The sequence below is a fragment of the Globicephala melas genome, chromosome 11, assembly GCF_963455315.2.
Source record: "Globicephala melas chromosome 11, mGloMel1.2, whole genome shotgun sequence".
In the NCBI taxonomy this organism is placed as follows: Eukaryota; Metazoa; Chordata; class Mammalia; order Artiodactyla; family Delphinidae; genus Globicephala; species Globicephala melas.
Genome location: NC_083324.2, coordinates 37620908 through 37638438, shown reverse-complemented (window position 1 = coordinate 37638438; position 17531 = coordinate 37620908). Strand labels below are relative to the sequence as shown.

Below are 17531 nucleotides of genomic sequence, written 5' to 3'. Positions count from 1 at the left end.
TAGGCGGTGTGTGGCCTGACCAGTTGGGTTTTCTCTGGGGATGGGGAGGTGGCTCAGTCCCCGGACTGGCAGTATGTACAGTGGGAAAACCAAGGTTGGAAGTGTGAGCCATTCTTGCCCAGCTTGGCGAGGTGAGGCTCTCTGAGGTGTGGGAGGCTCAGTGCCTTGTCTGTGATTAGCTTGAGGGAGGCAATGCTGCCTTCTTGGGGCTGCCTCATCAAGAATGTAATCCTAATGAGGGTCCTTATGGCACTCAGGTCCTGCTGAGGCCTTGCGCCAGCCTCTTAAGGGGTGTGGAGTCCTGTTGAGGCAGTGGCTCCAGGCAGAGCTGACAGCTGCCTGCTCTTTGCCTCCTTCCCACATTCCCCTCTGCTCCGACCCTGCAGTGTTCTTGGATTCTCCCCTGTTCACCTGGGAAAAGTGCCCTGGGCCTGTAACCAGCTCGATTTTCAGCTTCCCCCAAGGAGCCACCAACTCTAGGCTGAGGAGACTCTTTACTAGGTGAGGAAGAGAGTTTCTGGACTTGCTGGGAGTGGTCTCCATCCCTACCCCACCCCCCCCAAAACCTGAAGTGGTCCTACAGCCAAGATAATCTTCCCCGGATCTGGAGGGTAAGGGAGAGGCCAAGGGGCACTGGTGGCAGTGGCGGCCCAGTCTCTCATCTTCATGCCCTGACCAGGGTAGCCATTCACACATGTGGTGTGTGTCTCTGATGTCAGGATGTCTCTCTGAGGTGGCTGGCCAGTGTGGTTGACTAAGGGGTCATTTCTCCAGCCAGGGTAGGTCTGTCTGTGGTCAGGAAACCAAGAGAAGTTCATGCCCCTGACAAGTTTCAGCTGTCCAGCTGGCCACTTAGTATGTGGCCTCGCCACTGTGACCGCAGGCTCCAAGCCACAGCCCTAGACTGCTGGCTCTGTGCTGGTCCCAATGCTGTGGGCGCAGCTTGCTGCCAGCACTCCAGTTCTCCAGTTGTGCCTGGTACAGGCCTGGTGGGAAGGAGTGAGGGGAAGCCCTCTCTGGCTGGAGAGGGTCTGTCTCACTCATAGGCAGTAGCTTGTTTGGTGCAGAAGGGGCTTGGAACAGAAAAGGTTGGACCCACTGGCCAAGTTCCACCTGCCTTGGACTTGCTACCCTGGGGACAGGTGAACTTTGCTCCCGGGTTGGGATGAAGGATGAAATACTTTTGGGGACTCAGCACTGAGCAGCTTATGCGGAAAATGAGCCTGAGTGATCTGGAGCCCTCTGCTCTATCGGGGCCTAACTGTTGACACTGGGGCTTGGGGGAAGCTGCGGGTCTGAGGCTCAGGGTAGCTTCCTGTGGCCACTGAGAGCTTGCCCAGCGCTTGGGAAGTAGCCAAGAGGCCGCTCTGTGGGCCAAGCCCTGCCCGTGTGGGACATGCCATGATGGGTCAGATTCCTGGTCTTCACGTCACGTCATGGAGCATTCAGTTTGGTGGGAGAAGCACACCCCATCCTAGATCTTAGGCCCACAGTGAGGAAGGTCATGGTAGAGAGAGCCTGGAGGAAGTAGATCTCTTTCAGATGAAGGAAACACCTACTTCCTGACTCTTCCCCTCATTCCCTGAGCCAGCCCTGCCTGGAACCCCAGGAATCCTCAGCCTCCAGGGGGGCCTTTCCTGCCCTCATCCAAAGGGCAGGTCCCTTTGAGGGACTGCCCTTTCCCTGCTCCATGGCTCCATGCCCTTTCCCTGGTTCCCTGGCTCCATGCCTGGCTACTTGGGCCCCCACTCTACTGCTGTTTAGAAACATTTTGGCCAATGCACAGCAGCGGCCCTCCACCCTCACCCTATATTGGCTTCCATGCACAGTCTTCAGGTGACAGATGGGTGGGTGAGACTTGAAACTCTGTTGTTTCTAAAGTGACAGTGTCTGAAAGTGTCCCCCTGCCACCAAGGCAGGTACAGTGCAGTTAGGCACCTCTTCCCATGCCATGCCCACTTACCCCATGCCCTGTGTGTGCCACAGCCCCTTTCAGATATGGGGCTCAGGTAGGGCTGTCATCCCCCTGCCCCTCCATGGAGGGAATTTCCTGTCCCTTTGACCTGGGAGCCTCTCTGGGGGGGCTGTGAGGAAGCTGGGGACACACTGGCCCCTGGTTCTTGGCCACCATGAGCTGCAGGCCAGGTTCCCAGCGGGGCCTTGGCCCCTGGACCTCACTTTCCTCATGAGAGTCTAACAGATTAATACAGGGAAACCTCCGGAAGCAGGGCCAGGCACAGAGGGGTTGGCCAGGGACCATTAAGTATGATTCTTAACATTGCTGTAAGCACAAAACAAGAGGATGTCTGTAAAAGGATTAGCTGAGGCTTACTGAACACTTACCATGTACCAGGCATGAGATCAGTGCTTCATGAATGTGCTTCTGTTAAATCTCCACCTGCCCCCAATGAGGTGGGTTATTCTCAACTGTGCTCAAGTTTACAGATGGGGAAGCGGAGGCATGGAGAGGCAGTGTGACCTGCCCATGGCCACAGCTGACAACGAAGTTCAGTCTGGCTTTAACCATCCCCCTTCTACATTCACACAGGGGCTAACTATGCTTGGGCCTCTGTGCCAAGACCCACAGGAGTCAGGTCACTACCAACTCTGATCACGATCTATCTCCCTTGCAGGAGCTGGTTGAATGGGTGCTGGAGGAGGTGACCCAAGGGCCCCGTGTGGTGGGAGCTCAAGGTGGCCCACTCATCCTGGAGGTGGGCTGTGGATCAGGAGCCATTTCCCTCAGCCTGCTGAGCAAGCTCCCCCGGGTGAGCCCCCTATGCATCCCTCCACCCCACCCTGGGTAGACTGTGACTGGCACTTACTGTCCTTCCTGCTGATCCCTCCCCAACCCACTCTGCTAGAATTACTTGAGAGGAAATGACTGAAAATAGGAGGAAGACAGAGCTACCCCAGCCCACCATGGTCATAGCCTTTAAGTCCCATCCCCTTCCATCTGGCCAGACCCTGACCGCAGAGGAAGAAAAGCTACTGAGTATTTCCCTCCTCTTCTAGCAGAGGGTTGGAAGAGGGCTCTGGTCCCCAGGCCTGGCCTTTCCAAACACCCTGTCTCCCACGTACCCTTTGTTTGTTCTTGGGGCAGAGCCGAGTCATTGCTGTGGACAAGGGAGAAGCCGCCATCTGCCTGGCCCATGAGAATGCTCAGAGGTAGGGGGGCTTGGGAGCAGACGGTCAGGGTAGGGGGAGTCAGACTTTGGGGCCTGATCTCAACCTCTATCCAGGTATCAAACCCGCCAATGTCCACCCCCAAGAAGGAGGAGGCAGTGGGGGAGGCCTGGCGTAGGTCCCACAGGGTTACAAATGGACAATGGACACCAGGTGTCTTGCTGGTCCTAGAAGGGTTTATTCTCCCGTTCTTTGTAGCCAAGGGTAGGAGTCTATCCCCACCCCTGCTCCCACCCCCTCTCCCCCTCCCCATGCTCACCTTTACCTTCCTATCTCTCCAGGCTTCGGTTGCAGGACAGGATTCGGATCATCCCCTTCGATGTGACCTTAGGTACTTTCCCCACCCATCTTCCCTGGGTGGGGATCCTGGGTCCAGATGCTGATGGGTGGATGAAGCACTCTGCAGAGATAGAGGGATGGCTTACACACACACACACACCCCCCACACACACCCCTTCCCCACCCCCAATCCTTGCTGAGGACAGGCAAGTCCCTGTTGCCTCCTGGGCTGACCTGACCCATGAAGGGACCAGCCACAGGATCTTTCTTACCTTTCGTATCCCCCATAATTAATGAATTTAACTAGGGCTTGTTTGTTGTCAAGAAGTAAGCAGAAGCTCAAGAGATAGCCTTTGGGACCAAAATACTTGAGTGTCTGCCCGCCCCCGCCTGGCCCAGGCACAGCATGACTTGGCTGCATCCTTTACAGAGTGCCCGCAGAGTTCTGGCTCCAGCTCTGGCTCTATCACATGCCCACAGCATCCTTGAGCTTCATGTGCCCCCTCCATGGAGTGTGATACCTGATGCAGGGTGGGGCCAGTAAACAGAGCCACTAGGAGTCAACTGACTGAGACCAGGCTTGCCCTCCATATACTCAGTCCATGTTGGCTATGAGGCAGAGTGTGGCAAGGCCAGCGGGGTGGCAGAGAACAGAGGCGCTTGCTTTGTCAGGCAATCAGAGATGGCTGCCTGAAAGTGGCACTTGATCTGAGTCTTGCTTATTGAGGAGGTTTTTGATAGGAAGAAGAGAAGGCAAGGACACTCCAGGGGGAGAACTGCCATGTCAGAGCATACACACTCCCAGCCAGGCTGCTGGCTGGGGACACTGGGCACTAATCTAGAAGTCTAGTTTATTGGGTCCAGAGATAGGTCTAAGTTGTGGTTTGGGGAGAGGGATTACCCAAGGGACATAGCAGTGCGTGGAGCTTCCACCCTTTACCTCCCATTCTCTGCTGTGTGTTCCCTTTGACCACAGATGGGAGCTGGGCACATCTTCTACCCTGGGGCCCTGTGGACCTGGTCGTCAGCAACCCTCCCTACGTCTTCCACCGGGACATGGAGAAGCTGGCCCCTGAGATCCTCAGGTGTGGGGTAGACCAGGGAGGCCAGGCCTGAGAAGGCCTAATGGGATGGGTCTGCCCTGGAGGACCATACTATCGGGAGGGATGGGGAGGCTGGGGGGCTGAATGGGGCAGTGGTGTTGAAAGAGAAGCTCACTCTGGAACCCACAGACCTACTTTGGTTCAGCATCTGCCTTCCCACTTAAGACCACTGAACCTCTCTGAGCCTCAGTTTCCTGCCTCTGAAAGGGGAGTGGTAGAGCCTTGCCAGGCCATGGGGAGGACTCACTAATGACTAAAATATCAGACTACAGTATACAACACATAGAAGGTGGTCAGATGGGTGCATCATTTTCCAGAAGACTGAGGCCCAGAGAGGGAAGGGACCTTGTCCAAGATTGTGTGGGGGCTTAGCAGGAAAGCTGGGACTGAGACTCTACTCCAGGCTTTGCACTGAACCATCCTGTTCTCAAACGGTCTGAGAACCAGGGGTAGCCCAGCAGCCTCTGGATGAGGCAGTGGTAGTGAGTGTCAGGGTGCTGGCTTCCAAATTCCTGGCTCTCAGGAGTGGTCAGGGCCAGCTCTATGCCTCCCCAAGCCAAGAATAGGAATATCCTTGTTGTGGGGAGACCCTCATGCCCTGGGGGTAGTCAGTCAATGGGATTCGCTGAGCATGCCCAGCACTGCCTGGTAGGTGGCTGCCTGTAGGAGGTAGGGGAATCGGAGCTGCCATCATTCGGGGTCCTCAGACTTTCTTCTCAGCCCAGAGTGTAAGTTCCACAGAGCCTTCTTTGTGGAAGTCCTGGTCAGCTTCTCCATACTTTTCAGATACCCCATCCCAGGTCCTTAGCTCTCACTGTTTTCCCCTTCAGCTATGAAGATCCACTAGCCCTGGACGGTGGGGAGGAGGGCATGGACATCATTACCCACATCCTGGCCCTGGCACCTCGGCTCCTGAAGGACTCTGGGTATGGATGGGGTGTCTCCTGAGTCTGACCTCAACAGCCTCCTCCCCTCCCAGTATGTACTGGGCCTGCCCTGGGCGTCATTCTGCCTCCACCCCTCCCAGCTGGGACAACCCAGAAATGCAGGTCCAGCCTTGCCCAGCTGAGCTGACCCATTTCTCCCCCACCTAGAAGCATCTTCTTGGAAGTGGACCCAAGACATCCAGAGCTCGTCGGCAGCTGGCTTCAGAGCCAGCCTGACCTGTCCCTCAATCTTGTGGCTGTGCGCAGGGACTTCTGTGGGAGGTGAGACTCTACCCTCCCCCCAGTCCCCACAGCCATGCTGGTCCTTCCACTCAGACTATCACAGCTCTGGCTGTGGGGCAAGCATGCGGTTCCCACCCCCTGCTCATTCCCCAGGGCCCAGGCAGTAACTGGCCCCTTGTCCCTGTCTCCTTAGGCCCCGGTTCCTACATATCAGGAGGTGTGGGCCACAGCATGGTTGCCCTGTGGATGCCTGGCCAGGGCCCCAACCTGCCAGAGTGCCTGGCTGACATTTCTACCTGGAATGCTACTTGGAGGGAGGTGGATGGTGCCTTCCAGAACCCCAGATGTTTGTGGCATTTCCCATGGCTCTGTGATTCTCCATGCTCTACATTTCTAGGAGACTTGGGAGTAGGCACGAGGGCAGGGGTGTCCTTCCTGGGCCAGCAAAGAGCAAGAGCACCCACAATCCAGCTTAGGAGCTCAGCAGACTGGATTCCCAGTCTGGCCCCATCGGGTCAGTGTAGCCAAGGCAGGTTGCTTTGTCTCTGTGGGTGGAATTGCTCTAGGGATGTTGGGAGATACGGCCAATAAAGTGGCGAGAGACCAGCAAGTGGTGACCTAATGTTTTGTTATTGTGATTTGTGGGTCCCCTGACCCCTTGCCCTTAGGCAGTGCTGGGGGTAAGAGCTTCCTTCTGAGTTTGCAGGGCTGGCTGGCAGGCCCCAGCTGGTGGTTTGGGGAGCAGTGTAGAGAAAGGCACATGGTTGCTCCTTCTGGCCTTGGAAGCCAAGGTACTTGGCACTGATCAGCTCCCTCACAAGGGCTGGCGTAGCACTCAACACACGCCCCTAACTGGGCCTAAGCTCTGAGCGCAGGAACATCGTCTGAGCTTGAGCTTGGGGATGGCAGCCTACTTCCTGGTGGGGATGGGGCTGAGGGGCCTTGCACAGTTCTGGGGTCACATGTCCACGTTCATTTAAGTGAAAGCTTGAGCCAGTGAGGGGTGAACAGGGCTTGTGTTTACTTTTTATTCCCATAGTTTTGAGCTAAAACATTCCTTCCAAGCCTTGGGGTTTCTGAAAACCCATCTGTCCCTGGTAGGAGCTGGGGAGAGTGAGAAGCTGAGACAGAGTGGGCACCAGGTTTTGACCTCTACCCTAGCTCTGGTCTGCAGGCTGGTGGCTGCCGGGAGGCCCAAAGGCCCTTCTGTCCACAGAGACAGGAAACCTCCAGGTTGGCAGGTGCTGGTGTTAGCCTGCATCAGGGTGGGTCTCAAGGAACATGGCAGACTAGGCTGACTCATGCTGTTGGTCTCCCCTCCCATCCCCCCAACCCAGCACTTTCAGAGGCCTGACCTGGTGATGCAGTGGCCAGAGGCAGTGTGTGGTAGACAGCATCCTCTGATGGAGCCAGGATGCTGGGTTCTAGAGCTGTATCTTGCAGTGGGACCTTGGGCAGCTCCCTTCCCTGTGAGAAGCTGGCTTTTCTGGCTCCAAGGCCAGTGCAAGATGGCAGCCTCATTTTAATCTCAGTCAGTCAGGTAAAGTATGTAGCTGGTATTCAAGGGCCCACTCCCCAGGCAGGGACTCCACAACAGAAGACATGGCCTGCCTGAGGTCCCATGATGGGAGGAGGCCAAATGGAGATAGGAAGTTAGGTCCCTGCCTTGGGAGAGTCTATTGCTGGAGTTATACCTGGCCTGAGCTACTCCCTCGCTGTGTTTGGGGGTTGTATTTGCCTTAGCAGAGGCCACATTGCAGTTCCCAGGGCTACCGTATCCTGCTCCTTGCCCAGACCCAGCTGCATGGACCTCAAGCCGCCCATGGCTTCCTTTGAGGAGGAGCCAGGGACTCCCAGCCATGGCTGTTCCAAAAGGAACCTGGAAAGGCGGCGTGGGCTTTCAGAGCCCCCGTTTGCTCTCAGATCTTGGCCTGCCTCACCAGTATTGCCCTTCCTCTCCTACCTGTGTCCTTGGGCTCTTGCTCTCTTCACAGCATCTCAGGGTAGCTGCCTTGACCTAGCAGTCTGTTGCCTCCTTGTCCCACACCTCAACCACTGATGGCTTCCCTGATGGTCTCACCCTCCTGGCTTCAGGCCTTGGCAAGCATGTGGATATGGCTCCCCAAGAGTACATAATAATGGGGAGTGACAGTGTAGGCATAGTTGGGGTCACTGAAGCAGGAGGCACCCTTGGGGACAACTTCCTCCCATGAGGCCTGACTCCCCTGAGAAAGAGGTGCAGACCAAGTGGACTGGCAGGGCCGGGCTTCAAGCCTGCAGCCACTGGCTTGACTGGGGCTTGGACGTTAAGCTCCAGTGTTGAGGCTACACCAGCCTGGGTGCAGATCCTGGCATCTGCCCCTCACTAGGGTATGTCCTTGGGTAGATGACTTCAACTCTGTCAGCCTTGGCTTTTAAGTCTGAGAAATGGGACCAAGTGCTTTCTTTATCTTAATATGATGATTTTGAAGGGACCATGGTTTGCACCTTTCATGGGGCACTGTGAACGTTTTCACTGCTTGCCTTGGAGGGCAGACATAAGGAGGATGCTGTACCCTCGTGTGTGTCTTGTGGTTGGCACCAACACGAGTCAGGCAGAGACATGGCAGTCTGGAAAAAAGGGAAGGCAGGGATTTCAATCTTGGGCTCTTGACTTCTCTCTGCCCTCTGGAGATGGAGCCACCAAGAGGCTGGTAGCCTGGCAGCCAGATCTCCCCTCAGTCCCTCCTTTCCCTCTTCACCAGGGCCTGAGTGCCCCAAGGTCCAGGCCAGAGCAGCCTGTGGCTCCAGCCCAGGGAAAGCCAGTCTCACCTGCCCTGTCTCCTCCCTCCTTACTGGGGCTGGAGCAGAGATGAGCTGCCTCCTTTAGCATGTGTCATGGAGCCCAGGAGACAGAACAGCAGGAGGATGTGGGGCTGATGGTGGAGTCCAGGCTCTACAGGCCCTTGAGGTCTTGAGGGATGTGCCTGATGTCCACCCAGCCTCTGTCAGCTGGAGCCCCAAGCGTGGGCAAAGGGTGTAGGAGTCCCTGATTGATGTACTCTGGAAGAGCAATTACATCTCTTCTGACAGTTGAGGAAACTGACACTTTGCCTCAAGTTGTATGCTTTTCCCAGCTGCCCATGGCTCTTTCCATGGGGCCCATCTAGCTGCTTTATTGACATGTACCCTTTCTGTTCTCCCCTAACCCCACCTGGACCCTGGGCCATTAACTTCTCCCAATTCCTGCTCTAAACGCTTGGCTGGCTCCCCATGACCTGAATGTGGTCTCCGTGTCCTGCAGAGTCCAGATCTGAAGAGGTAGGGGAGGATGACTATGGGAAGGGTCTTGGGGAGCCCTCCCAAAGCCTCATCAGTACTCTGAGTAAGCTTCCATCAGAGCAAAGTATTCCACTGCTGACTGGCTTTGAGAACTGCTTTAACCTACGTAGGCCAGCATGTCCCTCCCTGTCCATCTTTGGATTCTTTCTTCCACTGCCCTATACTCCAGCTTCCCTGCAGAGCTATCCATTCCTCAAACACCCCTCCTTCCCTTTGACCAGGCTGTGCATTCATCAGAAATGCTCTTGCCCACCACTTCTAGTCCAGATAATCCTCTCCTTCAGGCTCCAACACAAATGCTCTCTCCTCTGGACCACCCATCTGACCTCTGGGTTCTCCCCACCAGACCCTAGCCCACTTCTTCCAGTAGCAATGACATTCTGTCTCATGCATTTGGAAGCCTTCCTGTCTCTGTCTTCTCTCTGGGGTCCCATGTGGGTCTAGCATACACTAAGCTCAGTAAATGTCCACCAGTAAGCCAACAGTGTATGCGTTTCCTAGAATGGAGCTGGAATTTCCCATGTGGCTCATATCGTACCTGACAGCAGCTCTCACATATTCTGGTCAGCAGGGAGAAGAAGCTACGAGGGCTTAGCCTCCCACCCGAGCCAGGCAGCAGTTCAAGTTGAGCCATAGCCACTTCTTGGGCTACAGTGCACCTGATCTCTGCACAGTGGCCACACCGAGTACAGGCCGTCCTTTCTGCAGCAGAGGCAGGCGCCAGGTTTCCTGGAGCTCTGGGCCCCGGCCAGCCCCCAGCCAGCCCCCAGCCAGCATTGGCCAGAACAGCAGCCTGATCCCCCCTCATGACCCCCCAGTCCTAGGACAGGCCATCTGGGCGGGGATTGGGACTGGTAAAGCAATCTTCTCCCTCCTGTAGTAGGCAGAATAATGGCCCCAAAGATGCCCATGTCCTAATCCCATAAACCCCCAGTCCTAGGACAGGCCATCTGGGCAGGGATTGGGACTGGTAAAGCAATCTTCTCCCTCCTGTAGTAGGCAGAATAATGGCCCCAAAGATGCCCATGTCCTAATCCCATAAACCTGTGAATTTGTTACCTTACATGGCAAAAGGAACTTTGCAGATTTAGGGATTTTGAGATGGAAAGATTATCCTGGGTTATTCAGGTGGGCTCAATATAATCACAGGGGTCCTTATGAGAGGGAGGCAGGAGTGTCAGAGAAGGGGATGTGATGGTGGAAGCAGAGGTCAAAGCGATGCCATTGCTGGAGGAAGGACCATGAGCCACGGAATACAGATGGCCTCTAGAAGCTGGAAGAGGCAAGGGAATGGATTCTTCCCTAGAGCCTTAAGAAAGAATGCCAGCTTGCCAATATCTTGATTTTAGCCTCTTAAAACTGATTTTGGATTTCTGACTTCCAGAACTGTAAGATGATACATTTGTTTTGTTTAAAAACACTAAATTTGTGGTCATTTTGTTGTAGCAGCAATAGGATACTATTATGGATTTTGGTACCCGACGTGAAGTGCTGCTCTAACAAATACCTAAAAATGGAAGTGGCTTTGGAATTGGAATTTGGAAATAGGCAGAGATTGAAAGATTTTGAGGTGCATGATAGATTGCTTTGAACACTTTTCCTCTGAGCAGTGAGGTGGGTGGGGATGGGGGTGGGAAACCCTTCACAACCTGGAGACCTGAGCTGCCCAGGCTCCCTAGAGCTGACCCTTTCTTGGAGTGAGAGACTAGAAGACTGCCCAGCGTGGGACCCAGAGAAGCTGGCCCAGGCACTGGGAGCTGTGGGGAATGGAACTGGGATCAGGGGGAGAGAGCAAAGCTGGCCTCCATGGTCTATCTCCAGTGGTATGGGGGCCACCCAGGCCCTCAGAGGGACCTCAGAGACTGGATCCGAGCCTGGTCCTGACTCCCATGGAGTCACGTGCCTGACCCAGCACCCCTGGAGTGTGTGATAATGAACAGGGTGTGAGGGTGAGCAGGTACTGTGCCTGAAATGAGTGCAGCAGCCCCTGACTCCAAGGTGATCCCTCCATGTAAGCCATGGAGGTTTGGCTCCTTCCAGCCCCCAGGCAGTGCCCAGCTCCTGCTACAAGCCTGTGCTGGGCTGTGTGGCTGGGCTAGAAGTGGGTCATTCCTAGGATTCTCAGCTTCATGATCCCCAGAGCTGAAGTGGCTACCTGGAACCTTCAACCCTATCCCTGATGTCAGCCACATTAGCCCAACTACAGCCTTGGGTGTGCGGACAGATCTGGGTCTCATTTGAAGCCCTGATGGTAGTTGTGAGGAGAGCAGGGGTTCCTCTTTTCTTCCCTCCCTGAGAGAACTGGTTATGCACCCTGCCAAGGAACCTTTAGCATCTTTGGCCTCATAACCAGGAATCCGATGTGTAAGAGCTTCAAATTCTGGGACCACTCCCCTTCCAAGACACTCCTGTCAATCATCCTATAGGGAAACAGTGGGGAAAAGCCAATTTTACAGTTCACAGAGTAGGAGAGGCAAGGGAAGCTTACGTCAGCCTCACTGGGAGCCCTGGACTGAGCTGGCTTCCACCTGGCCTTGACCATGACTGAGCGGAGAGGTGAGGTGGCTCAGAGCAGCTCTGCCCAGCGGAAGGCAGGCCTTGTCTGGTCGCTCCTTCTCAGAGGCTGGGGTCTCTCTCAGAGACTTCGCTTTTCAGAGCGAGGGATTCCACTGTATTGCCCCCTGCTATGCTGGGTCTATAGCCCTCTCCTGGGACATGCATCTAGGGGAATGGAGGGGTCAGGTCTCCCAGCCTACTGAGCCCCAGGAGCAGATTATTGGGACTTGAAGCACCCATAGAGATCCTTGTGTGCAAATGAGAACATTAAGGCTCAGCAGGCCAGGGCTGGGGCTCAAACCCAGGTCTCTTCTCTGCCTCCCAGCCTCCAGCCCTTTATCAGCTGCAGACCCCCAACCTGCCTTGCTTTCCAGGTATAGTCTTGTCTGCCATTCCTGGGAGTCAGTGTGAGGCCAAGCTACGTGGGCGAGTAGAGTGAACCCCGAGCTAGAGCTGCTTGGGCCTTGTTTGCCCTTAGACCTTGCAGCTGAGTGAAGTATCTGGGCAGCCCCCTGGGCCTTCCTCCTCCTCCTCCATCTCCTTGCCATCATTTCTTGAGCTCCTGCTGGGCACTAGGCCCCAAGCAGCTGCTTTACATTTATTGGTGTTAATCCTCACACAACCCCACAGACTGGGTTTTTAATCATCTCCGTGATGAGGAAACCAAGGCTCAGCAGGGTGCAGTCACGGATCAGGTCTCACCGCTGGATTGGAAGGGAGGGTGAGGCCACCATTGGTGCCCATTTGACTGGTCAGAGACTGAGGTCAGCATAGCTAGGTCCTGGGCTGCCCCCTGCAGAGCTTAGTGCAGCGGTCCACCTGGGCCTGTGGATCCTCAGAGCAGGAACAGGGGTTGCCAGGGTTGTTCCCAGCGGGCTTTCCAGAAGCCCAGTGCCTACCCTGGTGGGCCCTTCTCCTGGGGTGTGTGCAGCATAGGCTCAGGCCTGTGTCTCCCAAGCCCTACTATGTGCCAGGCCCCGGGGAGATGATACCAGTCAGAAGAGCTTGTAAAATTTGGAGACTGAATGGTGCACCCTGAACCAAGTGCTTCTGGGATTATCTTATTCACTCTCAAGACATCCCATAAGGCAAAGTCAGTGAACCCTCCCATTTTACAGACGAGGAAACTAAAACTGGGAAAGGCTAAGGAACCTGCTTATATGCTGGCTGAACTGGGATTCCAGTGCAAGCCTAATGACCCAGGGCCTGAGGCCTTGGTCATCACACCTGGCTTGAAGAGGGTAGGGTGCAGGACAGGGATAGAGCAGGCCCAGAGTGAGGACAGTCCGGGCAAAAGCCTGGATGCCTGAAGGCACGTGGAGAGGACTATGTTGTGGTGACGTGGTGGTGGGTGCCTTTGGTTGAGCTCTGAATGCATTTCTGGGTACCAGAGCCTAATTTAAGGGTCTCAGGGTGAGTTACAAGGTCAGGTAGGCATTGAGGATATTCTCTAGCTGCCAGGAAGAGGGGACTGGGGCAGGAGGCGGCAACTGGGCCAGGATCTAGAGGCCGCTGGGGGCTATAGCAGTGGCATATAGCAACAGGCCTTCTGGAAGAGAACCAACTCACATCCATTGCTGAGGGATTGGATGTAGGGTGGGGGGTGGCCAGGACCACGATAGGGCCCAGGGCTCTGACTGGAACCTGGGGGCCCTGGAGCCACCCTGAACTGGGCACTGGGGTACTAGGGACAGACAGCTTGAGAGAGTGGGGTGCCCTCAGGCCATCCCATAGGCAGTGTCAGGGGCAGTGGGCAGGGGTGTCTGGAGATCCAAATGTGACCATGTGGGGACATAACCTAGAGGCAGCCCTTTAGATGGAATTGTGAAGACCACCCTCCCAGGCCTGAGCTCTGTCAACAACAGTAACTGGGCATCTCCATGTGTAATGGTGCCCCGTGCCGCACACACTTTATCATAAATCCTCTGTCTGCACATGAGGGGAGCCTTCCTTGGCCCACTAGACAGATGAAGCAACTGAGACTTAACCGGTGCAACATCACACAAGCAGGAAGTAGCCATGCTGGGCTTTGAACCCAGTCCTCTGACATCCCAGCTGGAAGGGGAGTGAGCAGGCCACAGAGGCCAGCTGCAGCCCGGGGCCCGGATACCCAGCTGGGGTGCCCCCAGGGCTGACATGGGCTTCCAGGGCAAAGAGGAAAGTGGTGAGTCAAACAGAAAGCACCAGATGTGGAGTGAGCTTCCTCCCCTCCCAGCTGCCCCTGGTGCCAAACTTTCAAACCCCACAGCAGAGGAGCGCATGGGGGAGGGGAGGGCAGTGAAAGTGGCTGCTGCTGAAAGGAGGCTCTGATGTACTCCGGATGTGGGGTGGGACTGACAGACACCCAGACTCTGGTTCCCTGCTGACAGGTGGGTGAGGAAAGTGAGTCCCCTCGCAGCATAAGGAAGTGTAAAGCCTGCCATATCAGGCGGAACGTTTCAGGTCCCCAGGCCTGGGAGGTTCTGGGACAGGGTGCAGGTGGATGTGCCTAAAACCCTTCTTGAAGGCATTCCCACAGCTCAAGAACTGACCAGGGCTCCCCACTCTCTCTGCTTACACAGAAATCCTCTGTCTCTTGTCATTCTGCCCAGCCCTCCTGCCCAGAGCCCTAGAGCTGTAGAGTTTGTTCTTTCAAACCAAGTTTCACGTGGAACTCAACTATGTAGTTTTTAAAAGATAAAAGCATCATTTTAAACATAAATGTATTTTATAAGTTCAAATTCTCAACACTTTCTTAGCATTAAGTCCATCAAGGTGAACAGCGATGAGCACTGACGTTTGAACTGGGGGCTAGGATGGGAGTTGCAGTCTTATGTCAGCCTCAGCGTTCAGTGTCTTTTCAGTGTTTGGTTTTGGTGGCACAGGACCAAATGACCCCACCAAGTGATTCTCACAGATAAGTGGTTACAAATGGTAGCATGTTTCTGAAGGGCCCCTTGCAGTCTCTTTCATTTGCAGGGGCAGCAGGAGAAGGCTCATGTCCAGCTCAGCCCAAACCTGGGTCTCTGGACACATGGGTAGGATTCTAACGTATCATAGTTTGGTGTTGTGCCCATTTGAGTGTGTGTGTGCTTTTTAAAACTGGGCTTTTTCCAATAGTTAAAAATATGAACGAAAGAGAGAAAGAGGGGGAAAAAAAGGAAAGGAGGACGGGAAGGGAGGGCAAGGAGAAAGAAGGAACTCACGTGGGGCATCTGAGGATGCCTTCACTCAGGTTCTTGGTGAGGGCAGCCTCTGTCTCTCCTGGGAAGCCCACCCTGACTGCTCCGCCCCTACCTGTCCAGGAGGTTCCAGTGCCTCCTCTCATTCAGCATCTGTCTCAGCAAGTGAATCTGGGCCACATACTTCTGAAAAGTCTCAGGAGTCCACGACTCCCTCCTGGCTCTGGTGTGGACTTTCCACTCAGTCCCTGGTTCTGGGGCAGGGAAGAATGTCCCAAGGAGGGGACAGGGACTAGGGGCTTCCCCAGGCCCTATGTGGGATCTCCAGGGGTGGGAGGACTGGGGAACCCAGTGCCCCTGAGAGCCTGGGGTTTCTGTACCTTCATTTCTGGGAACTTGCTATACTTTAGGAAGAGAGAAATGAGAAGCAAAACCCTAGGGCCCCAGCACCACCAACCCCCCTTCCTGTCTTCCTTCCGCTGAGTCATAGCCAAGAGCCCAGCACCTCTGCCTCCTTTGGGGCCATCTGGGTGGGGTGGAATTCAGAGTCGTGTGAGGACACAGCATCTGGACAAGTCCTCTTTTCCTGCCAATATCTGTGAGGGACCCAGACTTGCTGAGGCCTGAAGCTACCTCCGAAGTTCGGAGAATGGGTGACTGAGGTCCTTAGTGTCCTGTCTCTCCCCCATTCCCAGCCCCACTGTTCACCTGCAAGCACTGAGCACCAACTGTAAGCCAGGTAGGGTGGTTCAGATGGGGCCCTGTCCTTGAGGAACTCATGGATTTGGACATGGACGACTCCTGACAGGCCCCTCATGACTGGCTGGGTCCTTAGGCTTGCTCTGGTCTGCAGTAGGGAGGCAGGCCACATCACACATGCCCATCATAGAGACCTGCACACCCCTACACAGGTACCCATAGATATGTGCATGTGCACAGGTGTGGGACTTGAGCATGTGGGTCCATGTCCATGATCACAGGTGTGTCCACGCAGGGCTTCCATTGGATGGGGGAGCTCCAGGCTCTGGGAACCAGTTCAGGACCTTGTGTGTGTGGCCTCTGTGAGAGGCCCCAGGTTGCTGAGGGCCGAGGCTGCCTTCCATACTTGGAGAAGGGGCGACTGAGGTTCTTAAGAGGTATCACCCTGTCTTGGAGGCCCAGCTACTGTCTCTGAGTTATGGGAGCCCATGGGAGCTTGAGTACTGTGCCCCCATTTCATGGAAAAGAAAGCTGAAGCCCAGAGAGGGCCCATGACTTGCCCAGGGTAACACAGCAAGTTAGGGGAGATCTGGGAGGGGAATGGGCCAGACCTGGGCACCTGTCCACATCCCTGACCTTTCTGGCCTGGCATTTGGGGCTTGGCAATCCCTGATGACCACACTGCATCAAACTCTGGGTTGATTCTCCCAGAAAACCCACCTAGGGACCAACCACAGGGTCCTCCCAAGCCTTGCCATTCCTAGGAATTTCCCCCACACTACACCTTTGCTTGGGCTGTCCTAGCTGTCTGGAATGCCCTCTCTCTCTCAATCAATCTCTGTCTATCTCTCTCTGATTCTGGAAATAAAATCCAAACTTCCAAATTCTGTTTAAATGGTTTCTATACCTTCTTTGACCCCCTGGAACTTTCCCCTGCCTCTAGCCTCCCTCAGCCTCTGTCCCCCTCACTCCCACCCATTTTGCACCCACCTACTAAACATAAAATTGACCCCTAGAGCCCTAGGCTGGGTGTGAAGGGTCCTTTGAGGCTGAGACAGTGAAAGCCACACTCAGGTCAGCCCAGCCCTCCAGACTTTGCCAGGCACTGGGGTGGGCCCTGGAGCTAGGAGAGGAAACCGCACCTCTGCTAGGCCTCACCATCTGCCCCCAACTCTGCTCCTTCCCTGAAGGCCCAGAAGCCTAGAGCACTGTACTCTAGGCAAGATTGATCCCTCGGAGTTTACCATTCCAGATTTTGTTTATTCCCCCACACCCTGAGTACCCCTCAACTGGGGGCTAGGCCTGTGTTTGGTGGGGTGGAGGGTGGGGGTTGAACAAAGAGTAGAGAAGCTTCAGATTTGTTGGGTGCCGCCCTTTCATTAAATGGCCCTGAACAGAGCTGTCTGCTCCTTTCCAGAGCTCTTCCCTTCCACTTGGTCTCAGGAGGTGGGCAGGGAGTCTGCCTTTGCCCCATGAGGCAGTGAGCCCCATCACTGCCTGGCTATCCCCTCACTCCCCTACACCCCTAACTGGGAGCCTAAGATTAATTGTCAGGCCTACCCTTGGTGCTAGAGTATGAAGGAAAAATTGACAGACACTGCCCATAAGGAGTTCATAGCCTAGTGGAGGACAGAGGCAAGTAAACAGGTCCTTATCCTTGGCCCATGTGGCATGCATTTGATCACTGTCTGCTCGGCACTGTGCCAGGCACTGGCCGTGGGCAGTATTCAGATAAGGCCCCGCTTGCATGGGGCATATCCCTTCCCACTCAGGTTTCCACACAGCAGTTACAGTGCTCAGCTTGAGGCTTTCTCTATGGCAGAGGCCAGCTTGGTAGGTGAAAATAGGCAGGGAGTTCACCCCCTGGAGCAGCCCTAAGCCAGTGACTAGTGGGAGTTGGTGGATACACATCCCAGCTTCCTTACCTCTCAGGTAGGACAACCCTGATGTGCGTTCTACACTCTCTCTCAACCGAGGACTGACCTCAGTTGCCCAGAGAGAGAGCACACTCATTAACACACCTGCTTCGGCTTCCTTTCCTTCCCTGTCTCACTTCC

The 17531-nt window shown here is 55.1% G+C and overlaps 1 protein-coding gene across 8 annotated transcripts in view; it reads left to right on the top strand.

The window, feature by feature from the left end:
- The window catches only part of HEMK1 (HemK methyltransferase family member 1), a 34299-nt gene that overhangs the window by 4016 nt on the left and 12752 nt on the right, over positions 1–17531 (top strand). For 4 of the 8 annotated variants that reach the window (XM_070046641.1, XM_030867276.2, XM_070046639.1 and 1 more), the window contains 6 exons: positions 2634–2768; positions 3104–3168; positions 3468–3517; positions 4442–4550; positions 5399–5494; positions 5663–5776. In XM_070046641.1, the coding sequence (XP_069902742.1) occupies positions 2634–2768; positions 3104–3168; positions 3468–3517; positions 4442–4550; positions 5399–5494; positions 5663–5776 (569 nt within the window). Of the gene's footprint in view, positions 1–2633; positions 2769–3103; positions 3169–3467; positions 3518–4441; positions 4551–5398; positions 5547–5662; positions 5777–5930; positions 17530–17531 lie in introns of those variants that run through there. The other 4 variants (XM_070046644.1, XM_070046640.1, XM_070046643.1 and 1 more) reach the window with 4 other exon arrangements.